Below are 13747 nucleotides of genomic sequence, written 5' to 3' on the forward strand. Positions count from 1 at the left end.
ATAGCTAGAGGTGTGCATGAAGCAGAAAATGTGTTCAAACTTGAAACAAATACTATATTTAAGAGCTGTGGTGGCACAGTGGTTAGAATGCAGTACTGCAGGCTACTTCTGCTGACAGCCAGCTGCCAGCAGTTTGGCATTTTGAGTCTCACTGGCTCAAGGTTGACTCAGCCTTCCAGCCTTCCAAGGTTGGTAAAATGAGGACCCAGATTGTTGGGGGCAATATGCTGACTCTGTAAACCGCTTAGAGAGGGGTGTAAAGCACTGTGAAGTGGTATATAAGTTTAACTGGTATTGCTATTGCTATGTTCAGCAGTTCTGCCAAATTGTGCTGGACATAGTGTAGTTCAGCAAAACCAAACCCTCCTCCCCCCGAATTGGTGGGTTTGTGCTTCAGTTGAAAGAAAATCCAGAGTAATCACATAAGCAGAGTAAGGCAAGACTGGTGTTTTTTCTCCATCTCTTCTATCTTTCCTTGAATGGTCTGTGGGCTGGTCCATGTGCTAATTAGCCAAATGCCTTTCATTCCCTATCTTTTCTTATGTTGCACTTGAAACCAAGGACACCAGAATAAAGGGAGCTACAGAAAGGCAAGCACTTGGAAAACTGGGGAAATGGGAAGGCAGTTTGGACATGCTGAACTTGAAGTTAAAGGCATTGGCAGTGGATATCCCATTTGGTCCATCCATCTCCCAATATTCCCAGCATTTTATTTTTCCTGCTTATCTTTGCTACTGCATACTACCAATGACCTTGGATTTTTTTTTTGTTCTCCCATGTAAAAACACTTATTCTTGGAACATTTGTATTCTAGTCCATGTCCAGACCAAAACATACATGTCTCAGTCCAGACATATATGTCAGGCTTCACACAGTGCTAGTCTCTAGGAATCTTCTGCATGTTTACATTTGGCATGGTCAAAATGTCCAGTTTCCAAATCAAACTGTGTTTGAAATTGTCAGTATATTGTGAAATTAAAAAGAGTTTTCATCATGTCTTCTGTTAATTCACATTTATGGATATGTTCAGCCAATCTCCTACCTGTTTCTTCTACATAGTAGCAATTTTAGACCGAGCCAGATCCAAGAATGCAAACTAATTCCTAGATGCTTGGCATGCCAACAAGTCATTAGCAGATGCACTGAGAAAATCTCCAATTACAAACAAGCAAAGTCAAGGAAAGAGGCCAACAGCTCTATCTGATACGTCAGATCCCATCACATATCTAATAAACAACCAGGTAAATAGGAATCAGTGTCAGATAAACAGGAGCAATAAAGAAACAAACAATAAGCCATTCAAAGAATAATCAAAGAAGAAAATGTCTCAATCAAGGATGATAAGCAACATGGATTGGGTTATGAAAAGAAACAACAAATGATGGGAAACAATGGGAAATGCAAGTAAGATTTTGTTCCTCTTACATTCCTAAATGTGTCCATTAAGAAAATACATTCTAACAGGTATTAACATGCTGTATTCCTTTTTTACCTGCATTTTAGAAACAAAAATTAATATATTTGAAATCAATAAATTTGATATGAGTATGTGTATTTGTAGTTCCATAGACACTAGTAAATATATACACTAGTAGATGCTTGTCGAAAGCCAGGGATCAAATATGTCAATTGCTTGTTAAATTATATCTCCAAATTTTGAAATTTGAGGAGATGGGCACTCTAGAAACAAGAAATATAAACAAACAAATAAATAAGTTTCTCAATTTATGAAAAACTTTGGATATATAATTTATCAATTCCCACTTTTCAAATTAATTTATACTGAAGGAAAATCAAGACCAGTATGATCCATATTTAATTCATTCTTTAAAAAGAATGAGAAAATTCAAAACTATAAATTTCAAAACTTGAATAATCTAAAATTTTAATTCTCTCTCTCTCTCTTTGTGTGTGTGTGTGTGTGTGTGTGTATACATAATATAAATTTCCTTTGCTTGGTTGTTCAGTTTTGTACTTATATTTTTATTCAATGTTTTTCATTTCTCTCTCCTTCCTTTGTTAATATCTTATTTTAAATAAAATATTAAAATTTAATATTTGCTTTAGTAACGTGTAGGATTTTTTGTACTTTTAAGCATATAATGTATTATTTAATATTAGTTTTGTCTTCTAAAATGCAGTTTGTATACTTAACATAATTTATATAAAATCTTACATATCAATATATAAATATCCTGTATAAAATGTTACTAGTAACCATTTTAACCTTCATTAAGTTTTAATATATTTTATCTTTAGAATCAATGAGATTTTGCCAAATTAACGTTATAACATTATATAGATTCATTCTACTGTTTAATAATCTATTTAAATTTTGTTTACCTGCATCAATTAGATGACTTGTTTTACACAAGAGGTCTAATTTTCGGTTCCAAACACACAAATCACTTCCTCCAGAAAGCCATATATCCATTCTTTGAAGAACAGTCAAACACTACAAATTACAAAATCAGATATATAATATGTAATATTTTTGAAGTATGTTTTCAAATAAAATTATCAGGTTTACAAACTAAAACATTCAATTTCCTGGTAACATTTAGATACTAAAATATTCAATTTCCTAGTAACATTTATAATCATTTACAGTCCTTTATGCAGTTTATGAAGTAGAAAGGAAAAAAAGGGGGGAAAGGAAGCTCTAACATTTCAAGATCATGTTGAATTATAAATGCAGTTGAATATGTGTCTTCTCAAAGGTAAAGGTTTTCCCTGTCTAAGGGGCAATGTCAGGGCGCAATGCTCATGTCCATTTCTTAGCTGAGGGAGCCAGTGTTGTCCAAGGAAATTTCCATGGTTACGTGGCTGGGCTGGGCTGGGCTATAATAGAATAGAGTAGAGTAGAGTAGAGTAGAGTAGAGTAGAGTAGAGTAGAGTAGAGTAAAACAGAACGAAAGATCAATACTAACATTGCTTTCTACATTGTGTCAGATAGCTTAGAACCACAGTCTCCGACTTACGACCAGTTGTTTAACAACTGTTCAAAGTTACGTCAGCTTGTAAAAACTGCTTTGTGGCCTGTAAAGCATTTCTGGCTATCATAAAATGTTGCACACACCTTTGGTCTCATGACCACATTTCGGGCATTCGGCAACTGGCTCACATTTACAACTGATTGCCAAGTGCCCCACGATTGTCATTTGCAATCTTTTCTGCCAGCTTTCCCAGAAAGTCAATAGAGAAGACAGCAGGAAGGTTGCAAGCAAAGGAGACAATGGGAAGCTGAAATCCATCAAGATATTCACCTCCATACCTGCAGCCCGCTGAAGGATCTCACTTTGGTACACAGAGGAAAGCTAAAATCCTTTGGTGGCTACAAGAAAGCCTAAGACTGAAAGACAGGCAGCTCTTTTGACCCATACAAAAGATCCAGGAGATCACTTAATGACTGCAACTGGTAGTGCTGGGATTGTAGTTGTTAAACAAAGCAGACATGTGAGCATCTTGTTAATGACTGCTTCATTCAACAATCAAGATTCTGGTCTCAATTGTGGTTGTTAAATGAAGATTTTGTGCAATTGTCTAATAAATGATAGAAACATGTATTTGTTCATTTAAAGGACTCTTCTACCATAATCTCAAAGATATAATTTGAGAAATAATCACGAATACACTGGCTGAGATCCATAAGCTTCCAAGATTATATATGAAGCTATTTATAGTACTGATTAATATTCTTGTAAATGGACAAAGTGATGGAATCCATCCTATTGTAATGTGGAATGGCTCTAACTAAGAAGATTGAAAATATATGGTTCACTGATCTCTCAAGGTATCTAAAAAGGAACCCAAAGTATCTAAGATTAGACACACGCAAACACCAAAACCTGCAAATTTGTTATCTGCAGCTGGGTACTATGGTATGTAACAAATATGTATGTAGCTGATACAACTGCAGCTTTAAGACTGACAGCATAGGATTAAAATCTAAATAAATTAAATACAAAAAATTACATTCAGTTTTACTTACCTTTACGGTGGAATGAAAACAAGATACCCTGTGAATTTGTCTGCCATTGTCACAATCCCAAACCTGGTTTCAATCATTAAGGACTAAGAATAGCAGCTGAAATATCTTATATAACTATAATAAAAAAATGAGGCATAAAATGGAGGAGTCAGTTAGATATGACTCTATTTCCCACAACTATTTCCTATGAAAAAGTGTTTCCTTGAGCCACACAAATGATGGAAGAAGACATTTGTAGAACTTATTTCCTTACTGTAAGAGAAGACAAAACATCTGGTGTGCAAATATGCAAACTCTTTTCCTGAGAGTTTTATTGTTCAACCTGAAGATTATTAATTATAACCAACAGGATTTGTGCAGAGTAAACCAGGTTTTCACAACTGCATCTTAACAATGTCCTTGTTAGCCACATATCAATTTGTCGTGGAAATGATGAAAGTCTATTGCTTTTATAGCAGTTTGCTCATTAAAACCCCAAACTTTGATGTAATAACATTGAGTCGTAAGCACCATTTATTATGCAACATAGACCAATTCTACATTTCTCTGGTCAAGAAGTAAAGGATACAACTACGGTTCTGTCAGCACTTGCTGTCAAAATCATGTGGCATTTTTCTTCACAGGTATCTGACAAAGGAAAAGCTGCAAGAGCTGTTATTTTTTGTGTATGTGCATGTAGCTCAAATAACTTTTCTCCAGTCTGAAAACAAAAACAAATTTGATGTCATAATAATAGTGCTAAATGAACACAGAAACATGTGTTATGAAGAAACAATATAAGTAATCAGAATACTCAAATATTATTCATTTTAAAATGAGAACCGATATTATACAATGCAAATAACTGGTCCATCTAGCTTAACCTTCACTGACCTGCTGCTATTTGCCAGAAAACCCAGCCAATTCCTATATATCTGTTCACCCTGGTAACTAAAAATTACATTAAGTGATGGAAAACATGTCTGGATAATAGTAAGCTGAGGAAGGTTAATCATCATTATGTGGTAGAAGCTCTCAACATTTCAGGCAGGATTTTTTTCAGCAATACCATAGATATTGTATGGGTTCATAAATGTGAGATGAGTAGCTGTACAAAGTGAAGGAATGAATGAATCCAAGAATGAATGAATGAATGAATGAATGAATGAATGAATGAATGAAAATCTACCCCAGAATGATGACTTTCAATTCCTTTGTAACTATTTTTACAGCAAAATCTGAAAAATATTTGTATATTTCACCATGCATGTTTCAATGTCCAATATGAAGTGCATTTTGCCCTTTCTAAAATACAATGTTCCCCTTTATGGATTACTGCCTTGTCGTGGCGAAGGGGCTTGCGTAACTCAATGAAGCTATAAGCTATGCCGTGCAGGGCCACCCAAGATGGACAGGTTATAGCAGAGAGTTCTGACAAAATGTGATCTACTGGAGAAGGAAATGGCAAACCACTCCAGTATCTTTCCATGAAAACCCCATGGACAGTACTAAAAGGCATAAAGATATGACGCTGGAAGATGAGCCCCTCAGGTCGGAAGGTGTCCAATATGCTACTGGGGAAGAGCAGAGGGCTAGTACTAGTAGCGCCAGAAAGAATGAAGCGACTGGGCCAAAGCCGAAAGGACGCTCAGCTGTGGATATATCTGGTGGTGAAAGGAAAGTCCGATGCTGTAAAGATTTTTTCTCCATAGGAACCTGGAATGTAAGATCCATGAATCAAGGCAAGCTAGACGTAGTCAAAAAAGAGATGACAAGACTGAACATCGACATCTTAGGAATCAGCGAACTAAAATGGACAGGAATGGGTGAATTTAACTCAGATGACCATCAGGTATACTACTGTGGGCAAGAATCCCTCAGAACAAATGGAGTAGCCTTCATAGTCAATAAAAGAATAGGAAAAGCAATACTGGGATACAATCCCCAAAATGACAGAATGATCTCAATTCGAATCCAAGGCAAACCATTCAATATCACAATAGTCCAAATCTATGCCCCAACCACTGGTGCTGAAGAGGATGAAATTGACCAGTTTTATGAAGCCCTACAGCACCTTATAAAATTAACACCAAAAAATGATGTCCTTATCATCATGGGGAATTGGAATGCTAAGGTAGGAAGCCAAAAGATAACCGGAATAACAGGCAAGTTTGGCCTTGGAGTACAAAATGAAGCAGGGCACAGGCTAATAGAATTTTGTCAAGAGAATACGATGGTCATAACAAACACTCTTTGCCAACAACCCAAGAGACGGCTCTACCCATGGACATCACCAGACGGTCAACATAGAAATCAGATTGACTATGTGCTTTGCAGCCAAAGATGGAGAAGCTCTATACAGTCAGTAAAAACAAGACCAGGAGCTGACTGTGGCTCAGATCATGAGCTTCTCGTTGCAAAATTTAGGCTTAAATTGAAAAAAGTAGGGAAAAGCACTAGGCCACTCAGGTATGAACTAAATCATATTCCTGATGAATATACAGTAGAGGTGACAAATAGATTTAAGGAACTGGATCTGATAGACAGAGTGCCTGAAGAACTATGGATGGAAGTTCGCAACATTGTACAAGAGGTAGCAACTAAAACCATCCCAAAGAAAAAGAAATGCAAGAAAGCAAAATGGCTGTCTGAGGAAGCTTTGCAAATAGCTGAGGAAAGAAGGGAAGCAAAAGGCAAAGGAGAAAGAGAAAGATACACCCAATTGAATGCAGAATTCCAGAGAATAGCTAGAAGAGATAAGAATGCCTTCTTAAATGAACAGTGCAAAGAAATAGAAGAAAACAACAGAATAGGGAGGACCAGAGATCTCTTCAAGAAAATTGGAGATATGAAGGGAACGTTTCATGCAAAGATGGGCATGATAAAGGACCAAAATGGCAGGGACCTAACAGAGGCAGAAGAGATTAAGAAGAGATGGCAAAACTACACAGAAGAACTATACAAGAATGAGCTTAACATCCCAGATAACCACAATGAGATGGTCACTGACCTCGAACCAGACATCCTAGAATGTGAAGTGAAATGGGCCGTAGAAAATCTGAGCAACAACAAAGCTAGTGGAGGTGACAGTATTCCAGTTGAGCTATTCAAAATCTTAAAAGACGATGCAGTAAAAGTGCTACACTCACTTTGCCAGCAAATTTGGAAAACTCAGCAGTGGCCACAGGATTGGAAAAGGTCAGTTTACATTCCAATTCCAAAGAAAGGCAATGCCAAAGAATGTTCAAACTATCGCACCATTGCACTCATTTCACATGCTAGTAAAGTTATGCTTAAAATCCTACCAGCTAGACTCCAGCAGTATGTGGATCGAGAACTTCCAGAAGTACAGGCAGAATTTCGAAGAGGCAGAGGAACTAGAGATCAAATTGCCAACATGCGCTGGATCATGGGAAAAGGTAGGAAGTTCCAGAAAAACATCTACTTCTGCTTCATTGACTATGCTAAAGCCTTTGATTGTGTGGATCACAACAAATTGTGGCAAGTTCTTAAAGAGATGGGAGTACCAGACCATCTCATTTGTCTCTTGAGAAACCTATATGCGGGTCAAGAAGCAACAGTGAGAACTGGACACAGAACCACTGATTGGTTCAAAATTGGAAAAGGAGTCCGGCAAAGCTGTATACTGTTGCCCTGCCTATTTAACTTATATGCAGAGCACATCATGAGAAAGGCAGGGCTAGATGAATCAAACGTTGGAATTAAGATTGCCGGGAGAAATATCAACAACCTAAGATATGCAGATGATATCACTCTAATGGCAGAAAGTGAAGAGGAACTAAAGAGCCTCTTGATGCAGGTGAAGAAGGAGAGTGCAAAAGTAAGCTTGAAACTCAACATTAAGAAAACCAAAATCATGGCATCCGGCCCTCTCAATTCCTGGCAAATAGATGGGGAAGAAATGGAGGTAGTGACAGATTTTATTTTTCTGGGCTCAAAGATCACCTCAGATGGGAACTGCGGCCAAGAAATTAAAAGACGCTGCTCCTGGGGAGGAAAGCTATGGCAAATCTAGACAGCATACTAAAAAGCAGAGACATCACCCTGCCAACAAAAGTGCGTATAGTCCAGGCCATGGTTTTCCCAGTTGCAATGTATGGCTGTGAAAGTTGGACCATAAGAAAGGCTGAGTGCAAAAGAATTGAGCCCTTTGAACTATGGTGCTGGAGAAGACTCCTGCGAGTCCCTTGGACTGCAAGACGTTCAAACCGGTCAGTCCTAGAAGAGATCAACCCCGACTGCTCTTTAGAAGGCCAGATCCTGAAGTTGAAACTCAAATACTTTGGCCACCTAATGAGAAGGAAGGACTCACTGGAAAAGGGCCTAATGCTGGGAAAGATTGAGGGCAATAGAAGAATGGGACGACAGAGAATGAGATGGCTGGATGGAGTCACTGAAGGAGTAGGTGTGAACTTAAATGGACTCCAGAAAATGGTAGAGGACGGGAAGACATGGAGGAACGTTGTCCATGGGGTCGCGATGGGTCGGACACGACTTCGCAATTAACAACAACAACAAAAATACAATGTTAGTGCCTTTTCTAAAAATGTATCAGAGTTCTTATACTAGAAAGTTGAATTCTGTTAGTAATACAAAATAGGTAATTTTTTAAAAAATAATTATTTATTGTATTTGATTTACTGTGTTTATATTAACTAAAATGATTTATTGTATTTATGCTAGGTATGGGAAAGAATGAAGAGATACGTAGAACTCAGAGGTCAACTAAAATTTTTGCTCTGACTTCTTAAATTTAGTTGGACAGAATTCAACATTTATTTTTACTACTTTAGACTTTAAATGCTTTTTAAAAAGAAAAAAAAAGAAAACCGGCATTCTAAAGAAGCTTGATTCTATGGTCAAATGCTTTTCATTCTACCCAATACAACCCAGATTAAGCCATGTATCAACTTTAAAAATGCTTCTAATTTTGAAATAGCTAGCAGCCCATTTATGTGTACAAAAGTAGAAAGAAAATTCCATATTTATTATATCCGAGGATCAACAGCCACTGATAGGCAGCCCAGAAAGCCTTCCAAAATAAACAGCAAGGCAAGGTAAAAACTGACATCAGCCATAAAGGGAACAGTTGAAGGATCTGTTTCAACCTACTCCGCCATCTATTAGTACAGTAGATTTGGTGCAGCAACCCTTTCCAAAGTGCTGAAAAATATGATGATGCTGAAAAAGTAAGTTTGTGATCCAGGCCAAGACATTAGGACCTTTGCAGCCTATGTGTCTCTCAGATACAAATTTGCTATTACAGTTAATATGCATTGTCTTGTGCCTGATGGTTTTTTTATTCCCCCCCCCTTGCAGTGTGGAGAGATGGCTTAAGCCTTAAGCAATATTTTTAGACAAGTTCTGCTGTGCCTGACCCACTGTTTTTATCCCCCCTCCCTCACAAAAGAGAGAGACTGGAGAGAAAGAAATGACAAAGAGTAAGCAGACACACAGTGAGGAACACACATCTGTTAGCAGCAGCTGTTTGCCTGGCGCATTCAGAGCAGAGAGCTATGCACAAGCTAGGCTCTCTGCTCTGAATGTTTGCACTAGCATATTTCTTTCTATATGTATTTCCTATTGTGTGTCTACTTACTCTCTTGCAATCTCTTCCTCGCTAATAAATGTAAATACAAACAATAACTCCGTTCTTGCTAATTATCCCAGCACCTGGATGAATGTTCAAAACAGTGGGAGAGTGGGGGGAAAAAGGAAAGTTGAAGCAAAGTAATAAACACAGTTATGGTCTGATTATCAAAGAGCAATTAGTGACTCATTGCACTCTCTCTCACAACTTGTGTGCACCTGTGCCAGACCTTTCAGGGCCTTCCCCAATCTCCTCCAATGTCCCCACCACAGTACCCCAGCAGCCTGGGACTCTCTCTGGTTCCTGATAAACAACCCAAGATCTTGGGGTTAACAAATGGGACTGCATGGATTGTCATTGCTAAGCAATGCAGTCACATGATCTTTTTGATCGTATAGCTGAGCTATCTCAATCCTAGTCCTTACTGCTGTCATAATTCAAGGACTACCTCTATTGCATAAGTGTCTGGTTATATAAAATTAAAAAATAGTCCACTGATTTGTTAACAGTATTACAAAACATGTAATTAAACCATTTCTGCACAAATATTTTAACACTACAGATATACAAAAATATTGATATTGATAATCTAAATGCCTGTTTCATCTTCACCTTCTCAATTGTAAATTACATTCACAAATCCAGGGTTCTTTATTATGACCTACAAAATGCATTTTTAAATTTATATTTCTGCTTCTGCAATAATGCTTCTGTTAGAAATCTTTGGAATACAATTTATAAATAATAGCTAATTTTATATTCCAGCAGGTCATGAATTTAAACATCACTCAGTCTGCATCTACAGATATTTTTATAAACACGTTTTTTAATTTCCTAAACAAACCTGAACATTCCAGAGACATACAATTCCATCATCACCAGCGGATGCAAACCTAGTAATGAAAAAAAAAAAAACATATTGAAGACATCGTGATTACCGGTACATTATAAAAAAGCAATAAAATGTTTATTGATAATCCTTCTTTAAATAGACCATTGACAGATATATATACAAAGAGAGATGAAACATTAACTGAACCTTAGAAAGTATACTTAAATCTTCAAAACAAGATCATGTTTTTATTATTGAATAAAAATGTGTATTACATTTTTATATAATCAGGCTTCCATTTCTAGCATCTCTGTATTCATTTATTATCACAGGTTCAGAATAGTCACCTAAAACACTTTTGGTATTATTTTAAAAAATAATGGCTGAATCCAGATAAGAAACACTAACCCTTTAAAGCTGAATTTAATTTCAAAACTACCGGTATATATTAAATTTCTACTATCACATTATGTAGCACAAATATACTTTTTAAAATCTTCTAGAAAGAATAAACATCTCAATAAGTACAATGCTTTCGATTTTTTTTAAAAAAAATAATCAAAATATGAAACTCAGGTTTTCATGTGACACTCTCCTGCCAGATCAATCTGGTATTGCAAATGGATTTCTTTTCACCAAGTTGGTGTTTCATGGGTCATCTGATTCTTTTCCAGTCATGATCACCATCCTCTATAATCTTGTCTATTTCCTGGAAGAGCACCAAATGGTCAAACAAGCAATTTTTAAAGTGTGTTACGAATTCAGTCCAGTTTAATATGTCAAATGCTAGAGTATTACTTGCAATTTTATTTCATTCCAATTTTTGAAAGATGCTTGCTAAGGCTTAGCCTTCTTTAGTGATCTTGCAATCAATATGACCTTCTCTTCATGTTCAAAAACATAAAAGAAAAGAAGTGAAAAGCAGCTGCCTGTTAGGTTGATACAGGATTTATTTAGTATCTTCAGAAACCAATCTGAGAAAATTTTCCACTCACTGGTTTTAGCTGAGCCACAGAGAAAACAAGAAAATCCCTCTGCAAAATTCTCAATAAGATGAAATTATCTAGAGAACTGAAGCATGAAACCTGGCTTACAACAGTTGACAAAAATGCAATCAAAGAACTATGAAAACTAAATAAAATTGTTTCAGAAACCAAGTAACAATGCTAATGTTTTTGGAAGGAATTAATAAGATAATGTTTAGTTAAAAATCTTCCAATGATTGAATAAGGAACAATGAAAATAAAATTGTATTATAATTAAAGGAAGATGTAATATTCTTCTGTATAAATTATTCCTCTTTAAATAAATATTATCCAAAAAGGGATTTTAGTTTAGTATGTCAAATTTGCTTTAAAACTTTCTACTACAATTCACTGGGTAAATTTGTCTATTCAATTAAATAAACTTGAATCCATGGACTTAATATTCTTACAAATTAGCAGAACCTGCTCTTCAAAAATATGGAATAAAGTGTCATATGTCTGAGAGATACTGTATAATTGATATAATTTGTACAGTTTATTCTATCTGTTCTGTGATTCCCCCAAATCATAGTACCTTTTGTTTTGTGTAAAATGCTTTCTTTCCAATGTTTGCTGATAAGAAAACAATGTATAAAATGTATATAATTATTGTGAAATAATGCATTCTAAGACATGTTTTCAGTAAAGTCGGGAAAGCTAATGGCAATTAAAATCATATAACTTGCCCTGTCAAAATCTTCGACAGATGTTTTTTAATTGGGATTAAGGGATTTCTTGTATCAATTTATGTATAAGAATTAAGCTGTCCATCATATAGGTTTCAATTTGGGAAAGCAAAATATTAACATTCTTTTTTTAAAAAAAAATTGAAATCATCTTTACAGTGAAATGAGGAATATAGAAGTAATGTCTCACCGGTAGTCATCAATTGCCACTAGAAAACGCACTATATCATGGTGACTTTTCAGCACAAGAAGCTCAGTATATGGATTCTGAGCTTGTTCTTCACCAATAGTCTGTATAGATTTCTAGAAAAATAAAACTGAGGATCACACAATTTAGTCTTAATATTTTTCAATCAATAGATTATGCCCATTTTCTATTCCTTTTGATCCTAACTACTGAATTATTTAATATACAATATTTGTATATTCAGGCCCCCTTAAAAGCCAGACTATAAGCAAATATATTTACCATGCTGAGTAATATATTGTATATATATTATTCTTAAATTTAGTAAGTAATTTTTAGTAAGTAATTTTAGTAATTTTCTATTGTGTAAGTATCCTGTTAAGTTTCAGCATAGCTGCATATTTTCCAAATTTAAGTTCTCAGTCAGATATTGTTAGGATTGTATTTTTCCTTCCAATATTGCCTCTAGTTTATTTTTGCTGCTATAATCATGTATCTCATTAAATTATCTTTCTTGATTTTTTTTTCCTGAGATTTACTACTAGGAAAAATTGTGATTTCATTTCATTATATTATGAATGTCTTTCCAGTACTTTTGAGTTCTTTTACATGTCACCACATGTGGTAAAATGTTCTTTCTGTTTCGTGACATTTCCAACATTTATTACAGTCTGATTTATTTCAGATATTATTGATGGAGTTGTATACCATCTATACAGCATTTTAAAACACTATGGCATAGGGGCTGGTATATGAGACACTGCTTGTCTTCATTTGTTTATCAGATTGTTTCAGTCTGGGCTGTCTCTATGATTTTACATTTTTAGCTTTTCTTTCTTTTTTTGCTAGTTTTGTATGACACCCAGAGTCGCCTGGAGTAGGCAGCCAATAATTTTAAATAAATACATTTTGTAGCAATTTTCCTTTAAGTTATAACTTGGTATTTGAGTAGTGCAAATAGCTGAACTGATGAACAGACCAGAAAGCACTCTTTCTGAGCCCATTGCAATTTTGAATGGTCATGATCGTTAAACGACCAGTTGTATGTCAAGGACTACCTGTATATCAAAAATTAGCCCAGCTGATAATTAGCAAAGAAAGTAGGCACAATGAAGTAGGAAGATAGTATGTGACCTCCCACCCACTTCTTCCTCACTTGCCCTCTACCTACTGATCTGTTTAACAGCCTATACATTGCTGTCTGTAACAAAAGGGGGAATTACATTTAACCTGGGAGAGAGAGCTTGCTGGTTCATTCTCAAATGAATCATTTAAAAATTTCTGCTATTTATATCACAGGTGAGTTTTGCATGAATCTCCTTTTCTTGAGAGGTGATATCATTCTACATGTTCTAAGCCCATTTTATATACCACCAGATCATGCAGATTGTAGCCAATCACTGCCAGCACTCTACTAATTAGACAATTTGGGAGCC

At 35.7% G+C, this 13747-nt stretch overlaps 1 protein-coding gene across 7 annotated transcripts in view; it reads right to left on the reverse strand.

Annotated features, from left to right (window-relative positions):
* Window positions 1–13747, reverse strand: part of WDR41 (WD repeat domain 41) — a 50036-nt gene that overhangs the window by 35370 nt on the left and 919 nt on the right. For 3 of the 7 annotated variants that reach the window (XM_039352810.1, XM_039352812.1, XM_039352811.1), the window contains exons 2-7: window positions 12315–12427; window positions 11050–11122; window positions 10426–10474; window positions 4560–4691; window positions 3992–4054; window positions 2344–2455 (exon numbers count right to left, since the gene is read on the reverse strand). In XM_039352810.1, the coding sequence (XP_039208744.1) occupies window positions 2344–2455; window positions 3992–4054; window positions 4560–4691; window positions 10426–10474; window positions 11050–11072 (379 nt within the window). In that variant the 5' untranslated portion in view covers window positions 11073–11122; window positions 12315–12427. Of the gene's footprint in view, window positions 1–2343; window positions 2456–3991; window positions 4055–4559; window positions 4692–10425; window positions 10475–11049; window positions 11123–12314; window positions 12442–13747 lie in introns of all 7 variants that reach the window. The other 4 variants (XM_039352806.1, XM_039352808.1, XM_039352807.1 and 1 more) reach the window with 2 other exon arrangements.

Source organism: Crotalus tigris, unplaced genomic scaffold, assembly GCF_016545835.1.
Source record: "Crotalus tigris isolate CLP2741 ecotype Arizona unplaced genomic scaffold, ASM1654583v1 scf7180000018484.1034840, whole genome shotgun sequence".
In the NCBI taxonomy this organism is placed as follows: domain Eukaryota; kingdom Metazoa; phylum Chordata; class Lepidosauria; order Squamata; family Viperidae; genus Crotalus; species Crotalus tigris.